At 45.7% G+C, this 7,390-nt stretch overlaps 1 protein-coding gene across 2 annotated transcripts; it reads right to left on the bottom strand.

Moving 5' to 3' along the window:
• Window positions 1-643: 643 nt before the first annotated feature.
• Window positions 644-5,616, bottom strand: LOC137347830 (zinc finger protein 774-like). 2 transcript variants are annotated; one of them, XM_068012863.1, is made up of 2 exons: window positions 5,577-5,616; window positions 644-3,667 (listed from the first exon to the last, which is right to left on the bottom strand). In XM_068012863.1, the coding sequence occupies exon 2, from the start codon at window positions 3,311-3,313 to the stop codon at window positions 2,303-2,305; it is 1,011 nt and encodes a 336-aa protein (XP_067868964.1). In that variant the 5' UTR covers window positions 3,314-3,667; window positions 5,577-5,616; the 3' UTR covers window positions 644-2,302. The 2 variants fall into 2 exon arrangements, with proteins under 2 accessions (XP_067868964.1, XP_067868965.1); XM_068012864.1 differs by lacking the exon at window positions 5,577-5,616 and adding an exon at window positions 5,102-5,567.
• Between the last annotated feature and the right edge of the window lie 1,774 nt (window positions 5,617-7,390).

Below are 7,390 nucleotides of genomic sequence, written 5' to 3'. Positions count from 1 at the left end.
CTATTGGGATCGCACCCCCGTGGATGTTCTGAGTTGTGTATCCTGCTGTGGAAACACATTGCAGATCCTTCTTTATCTGGAGATTAAATGACTGTTGTATAATTGTACCAGCAGCTACCATGCAGAATTTAACCAATTTATTTTCAACTGGACTATTTTAAATGTGACTGGCTTAAAATGGTCAACTCAGGACTATCACACAAAGATGCTCAATTTTTGTAAAATAATTCCCATAGTCATGTTCAGACTGGAAACTTAAACCTGCCATTTCAGTCAGGAACAGATCATAGTTTTACACCAATCTCTGATTTGACAGCACATTTCCAACATTCACTGTTGTTCTTCCTTTACAGTTGTAAAGGAGCCTTCTGTTCCATGCCCAGGAGCTCTGAACCATGGAAGAGAGCGGCTGGGACACATTTCTTACAGGCCTCAGGATTAACCCACACGGGGACTTTGCTGTCAGTGAAGAGAGATGAGAAAGACCAAATGCAGTTTGTCCCTCTCAGTGTGACCCTGATGGACTGTGTCCAGGCTGAAGTTCTGTTCCTACAGTATGATCCTCCCCCCAGATTGTCCTTTTTGAGCTCCAGCCTGGTGATGCTAAACACTCAGGTGGGAAAGACAAAAATCTACAACAATGTGGTTAAAACAAAGGTGATTTATTCGACACTTATCCAGAATATGAAACTCCAGCCGAGTTATAATGCTATTAATATCGGCAGAAACTCACCCAACTCTCAGAATACAAACATAGAAAATTTATTGCACAGAAAGGGGCCATTCAGCCCATTGTGTCTGTGCTAGCTGAAAAAGAGGTATCCAGGTTAATCCCACTTTCCAGTTATTACGACGTCAGAAAGACTATTAATGTGAAAAATATGAGATTTGAACCCCCCCCCCAAAGACCAATTTAACAAATTACATAAGATTTCACATTTTAATTCTTTCTTTTATAAACTAAAGTAAAAAAATCCCCAATTAACTAAATAGCACTTTGTAAATAGCTGATATGCCAAATTACAATCAAAGGTATTTACTTATTCAATACTTGAATATCTCAGACCACACTTATACGTTACACAGTCCTTTTTGATGATGAAATCATTTGCGGCTTCAAGTCTGAAATTCCTCCCACTTCAATGGGCTGCAGCTCTTACACTTTTCAAAATACAATATTTTCTTTCGCTCACTTGTCCAAGCACTTCTGACCTGGATATTCGTGGATAAAATGATTTCCGATGATCTGTGGGTTCTTTACTCCTCTGAAAACTCCGACTCTCAAAAAATACAGGCTCAAATTTCCACAGCCTTTCGTTGCATGTCTTCACAGAGAAGGCTCTCTCTCCCTCGGTCTCTCTCTCCAGCTCCCCCTGCTGGGTGCCTTCTCTCACAGTTTCCCTTGAGGCCTCACTCCGGTGGATTCTCTTCTTGCAGCCTGCTTGAGGCCACAATATGATGGGTCATTCCTTACAGCTTGTTATTCTCCAGAAAGTCTGTTAAATTTATCTGGTCTAGAATTCAATAGTTTATTGGTCTTCTCCAAGATGCAAAGACCAAAAGTCTAGTTTCACAAAGCTACTCGGCCTTTCCACTGCACCCAGGTATTACTACCTGCTGTGATAAAAACAAAAAAATGCTGGAAATACTCAGCAGGTCTGGATGCTGCCAGACCTGAATATTTCCAACATTTTTTGTTTTTATTTCAGATTTTCAGCATCTGCAGTATTTTGCTTTTATTACCACCTGCCGGTTCATTTGCATGTTCTCAATGGCTGACTCCTTGTTTTACAACGCAGAAGTCTGGGAGGGTGAAATCCATTGTTCTTCAGGTGTTAGTGCTGTAGAAAACAGTCTTTGATCTGTTCCCTCTGTTGTCCTGGTAACCTTTTGCAGAATGGCGTGGTCAGCTGACCTGGATTCCATCCTGAACTTTAAAAAACCACATTCTGTAAGACATAATCATGTTACAAGGTCCAGTGTTCCTGACACCAGTTCACATTAACAGAAAAGAACTGTGACTGTGGCTCAGTTGGTACCACTGTCGCCTCTGAGTCAGAAGGTTGTGGGTTCAAATCCCACTCCAGAGAGTTTACTCTGTGCAATTGGCTGCTGTGTTTCCTACATCACACCAGTGACTGCACTCCAATTGTAGATCATTGGCTGCAAAGTGCTTTGGCATATCCTGAGTTAGTGAAAGGTGCTGTATGCATGCAGATCTTTCTTTAACTGTCAGAATGAACATCTTTCAGTCCTGGATGTAATTAAAAGCAGCAATAACAGCAGAATCCAAACCCTGCAGTCACTTGTGAACTCGCTGGTGTTTCAGCAGGGTGGATAAACGAGCAAATCTCTTCCCACACTCAGAGCAGGTGAACGGCCTCTCCCCAGTGTGAACTCGCTGGTGTGTCAGCAGGGCAGATGACTGGGTGAATCCCTTCCCACACACGGAGCAGATGAACGGCCTCTCCTGAGTGTGAACTCGCTGGTGTGTCAGCAGGTTGGATGAACGAGCAAATGTCTTCCCACACTCAGTGCAGGTGAATGGCCTCTCCCCAGTGTGAATTCGCTGGTGTGCCACCAGGTTGGCTGAACGGGTGAATCTATTCCCACACTCTGTGCAGGTGAACGGCCTCTCCCCAGTGTGAGTGCGTTGGTGCGTCACCATTTCACGACTGCTTTTAAAGGTCTTCTCACATTCAGAACATTTAAAAGGTTTCTTATCACTGTGAATGTTCTGGTGTGTTAACAGGTGTGATGAACAAGTGAACCCCTTCCCACACATGGAGCAGGTAAATGGCCTCTCCCCAGTGTGAAGTCGCTGGTGTGTCAGCAGAGCAGATGACTGAGCGAATCCCTTCCCACACTCAGAGCAAGTGAATGGCCGCTCCCCAGTGTGAACTCTCTGGTGTGTCAGCAGGTTGGATGAACGGGTGAATCTGTTCCCACACTCAGTGCAGGTGAACGGCCTTTCCCCAGTGTGAACTCGCTGGTGTGTCAGCAGGTTGGCTGACTGAGTGAATCCCTTCCCACACTCAGAGCAGGTGAATGGCCTCTCCCCAGTGTGAGTGCACTGGTGTGTCAGTCTGTGTGATGAATCAGCAAATCCCTTCCCACACTCGGAGCAGATGAACGGCTTCTCCCCAGTGTGAACTCGCTGGTGTGCCAGCAGGTTGGCTGACTGAGTGAATCCCTTCCCACACACGGAGCAGGTGAATGGCCTCTCCCCACTGTGAGTGCGTCGATGAGTTTCCAGCTTGGATGGGTAGTTGAATCCCTTCCCACAGTCCCCACATTTCCATGGTTTCTCCATGGTGCGGGTGCCCTTGTGTCTGTTCAGGTTAGAGGATCAGTTGAAGACGCATCCACGCACAGAACACGTCTATGGTTTCTCCCCACTGTGAATGGTGCGATGTTTTTCAGGCTGTGTAACTGGTGAAAGCTCTTTCCACAGTCAGTGCACTGGAACACTCTCACTTGGGTGTGTGTGTCTCGGTGGTTTTCCAGTCACACTGATGTTTGAATTTTTTTCCAACAGACAGAACTGACAAACAGTTCTCCTTCCACATTCAAAGGCCAATGATATTCAGGCCCTGATAAATCGAGTCTGACCTTGATGTGATTTTGGTTTGAGTTTCCCGTCTGTAAATCTTCCCCTTCGAATACCCTGAAAAGGAGTTTACAAAATTCATCACTGTCAGTGCAGAATAGAAATTCAGAAGACAATTCTAGTTTCTGTGGAACATTCTTTCCTTTCTTGCTGCCCCAAACATGTGATCCATTCATTCTAAAGGAAGCCAAAATAAGCAATAAAATTCCAATAAAAGCAAAGGGAATAAAAGCAAAATACTGTGAATGCTGAAAATCTGAAATAAAAACAGGAAGTGCTTGAAATGCTCAGCAGGTCTAGTAGAATCTGTGGTGAGAGAAACTGAGTTAATGTTTCAAGTCGATGACATTTCATCAGAACTGGCAAAGGTTAGAAATGTAATAGGTTTTGCGCAAGAGAAAGGTGGGGGGGAGGTGGGGAGGGGGAAGAAGAACAAAAGGGATAGGTCAGAGGGAGCAAGAGAATGAATGACAAAGATGTCATGGAATATAAGGATTGCTAATAGTCGTATAAAAGACAAAACACTTGGGCGGCACAGTGGCGCAGTGGTTAGCACTGCAGACTCACAGCTCCAGGAACCCGGGTTCGATTCTGGGTACTGCCTGTGTGGAGTTTGCAAGTTCTCCCTGCGTCTGCGTGGGTTTTCTCCGGGTGCTCCGGTTTCCTCCCACAAGCCAAAAGACTTGCAGGTTGGTAGGTAAATTGGCCATTATAAATTGCCCCTAGTATAGGTAGGTGGTAGGGAAATATAGGGACAGGTGGGGATGTTTGGTAGGAATATGGGATTAGTGTAGGATTAGTATAAATGGGTGGCTGATGGTCGGCACAGACTCGGTGGGCCGTAGGGCCTGTTTCAGTGCTGTATATCTAATCTAATCTAATCTAATAAATTTGTCCAGAGAGTTATTGGAATAATGAACAGCTGTGCTCAAAAGCAAAAACATGCAAAACAAGCTTAAGATCAACTAATGGTTAAAAAAAAATCAAAATGGGGTTCATGATCTGAAATTGTTGAACTCAATGTTAAGTTGAAAAGGCCGCAAATTGCCCCTTTCCAACCAAACTAGAATGTTGTTACCAGTGTCTATGAGACACTATGCTGAAGTGTCCACCGGATGCAGAAGGTATCAGGCGTGCTCCCTCTCCAGGGCCACCCGAGTACAGACAAGACCATGAAAGAGAGCCTGGCAGCCAGACTAACATTCCCACCCCCCAACATATTCCCGACACATCCTGGACCCTCACACTGCTGTTTTAACCAGGCCAAGAGCAGGTTCAGGAGAAGATTCTCCAACTTACCCACCCCCCTCCACACCGAGTGGCCCAAGATTGGGAGCATGGGGCAAAAGTGTAAGTTAAAATAGAGAGCAGCCCCATTAGGTAACTCGAAAGGGGCTGTAACCTCTCTCGCTCACTATTTACATTGCCCATGGACTCCTCTAGGCTGCAAACATCACATGCAGCCTGGGAGGGGTAAAGCTGCCAAAATACCCTTTTGTCCAGGATGCTCCATCTTCTGGGCAATTGGATCCCGTTAGGAACAGAGACCCTGAAGCCCTGCCAACTCCCTGTGCCCTCACCAAGATGGCTGCGCAGGCACCCTGGCACCCCCTCCAATATGGCGGCCAGCGCCCCCGCGCCTGTCACCACGGGGTAAACACGGAGCCTGTGGGCTCTTATTCGGGGCCTCAGGCCGACCACAGGTGTTTATGAAGTTTCCCAGGCGTAAACTCCTCCCCCCTCCCTATTGCCTGTTCCCCTTTAGTGTTTCTGATTTTTGTTTCCTGATTTCCCTTCAGTGGGGGAACTTAGTCCCTCCTTTTCAGGGCCTATCACCAGGAGAAACCCCGCAGCTGCCACCCCGTTCGGTGCAAACGCGAAACCGGCAAATTCTTATGCGAGGTCGACACCGGGTGTTTCTGAAGTCTCCCCGCCGGCTCTATTCCTCCCCTGCGCCGACTCTCACCCGCTGCATAAGCGTCTCCAACACTCGCACAGCATTAATTACAGTAACACTGCGCATGCTCCAGATACAGGCCAGTACTGCGCCTGCGCGCTGGCCTCCTGTAACGTGAATAGGACACATTCACTGTCGAGGTGACTGCTGGCTAATAGACCTGCCATTGAACCTACCAATTAGTGACGAGAAGTGATACTCTGCTGGGATTCTGATGAAATTATTAAATGACTCATACAGAAACCCAAATACATGGATTCTCTGCGAAGGTTGAGACCTGGATTTGATTAATAACACTTCGGATATACTTCACAGAATTGCTACAGCACAGAAGGAGGCCATTTGGCCGACCATGTCTACACTGCGTCTTCAAACGAACAATTCACCTACTGCCATTCCCCCACCTATTCCCCACAACCCTGTACATTTTTCCTTTTCAGTTAACAGTCTAATTGCCCCCACCCCACGATTGCACCTGCCTGCGCTTCACTCTCAGGCAGCGCATTCCAAACCTTAACCAGTCGTTGCGTGGAAAGGTTTTTCCTCATGTCGCTTTTGCTTCTTTTGCCAATTACCTTAGATCTGTGCCCTCTCATTCTCGATCCTTTCACGTGGGAACAGTTTTTCCAGACCCCTCATGATTTTGAATATCTATATCAAATCATCTCTCAGCCTTCTCTTCTCCAAGAAAAACAAGCCCAGCTTCTCAAATCTATCTTTGTAAATGAAGTTCCTGATCCCTGGAACCATTCTCGTGAATCTTTTCTGCACTCTCTCCAATGCCATCACATCTTTCCTGAAGTGCGACACCCAGAACTGGATGCAAAACTCCAGCTGAAGCCGAACTAGCATCTTATACAAGTTCAACATAACCTCCTTGCTGTTGTACCCCATGCCCCTATTAATAAAACCCAGGATACTGTATGCTTTCTTAACTGCGCACTCAACCTGTCCTGCCACCTTCAATGACCTGAACTATCTCTTCTTTGAAGGTATCACATTGTTCAGCTACTGTTTTGCCTGCCAACCTTTGATTTCAATTTATTCGGCCCTACCAATTCTTGATCCACTTGGCCCACCTCATTCCCAAGAACCAAGTCCAGCAGTACCTCCTGTCTCATTGGTCTGGAAACATGCTGCTGTAGAAAATTTTCCTAAACACACTCTAAGAACTCTTGCCCCTCTCTGCTCTTTACACTACTACTATCCCCATCTACATTCGGATAATTAAAGTCCCTGATTATAACTACTATATAATTATTGCACCACTCTAATTTCCTTGCAAATGTGTTCCTCTGCATCCTATCGACTACACCAAGCAATGCAATTGCACATTTTTGTTCCTTAGCTCCATCTAAATAGATTCTGTCATTGACCCCTCTGGGACATCCTCTCTCTCCAGCACTGTAATGCTCTCCTTAATCAATACTACCACTCCTCCCCCTTTTCTTCCTTTCCTATCTTTCCTGAATATCTTGTATCCAGGAATATTTAACACCCAGTCCTACCCCTCTTTAAGCCAGGTCTTTGTTATAGCCACAGCATCTCTGCACCTGTAACTCATCAATCTTATTAACTACACTTGGTGCATTCACATAGATGCACATCAACCCTGACATAGACTTTATTACTTGCCTGAGAGAGAGTGCAACCAAGGCTCTCCAGACTGATTCTATGATTGTCCTATGAGGAGAGATTGAGTAGACGAGGCCATTGGACCTTCAAGTTTGATGAATTTGAGGTGGTCTCATTGAAATATATAAAATTCTTAAGTGGCTTGACAGGGTCGATGCTAAAAAGATGTTTCGCAAGCTGGCGAGTCT

Source organism: Heterodontus francisci, chromosome 32, assembly GCF_036365525.1.
Source record: "Heterodontus francisci isolate sHetFra1 chromosome 32, sHetFra1.hap1, whole genome shotgun sequence".
Lineage (NCBI taxonomy): Eukaryota > Metazoa > Chordata > Chondrichthyes > Heterodontiformes > Heterodontidae > Heterodontus > Heterodontus francisci.
Note: the sequence above shows the minus strand (reverse complement) of the source record. Positions and strands in the feature narration are given on the sequence as shown.

Excerpts from the sequence above, each read along its gene's own strand:
- LOC137347830 (XM_068012863.1), bottom strand. The coding sequence starts at position 3,313 with ATGGAGAAACCATGGAAATGTGGGGACTGTGGGAAGGGATTCAACTAC.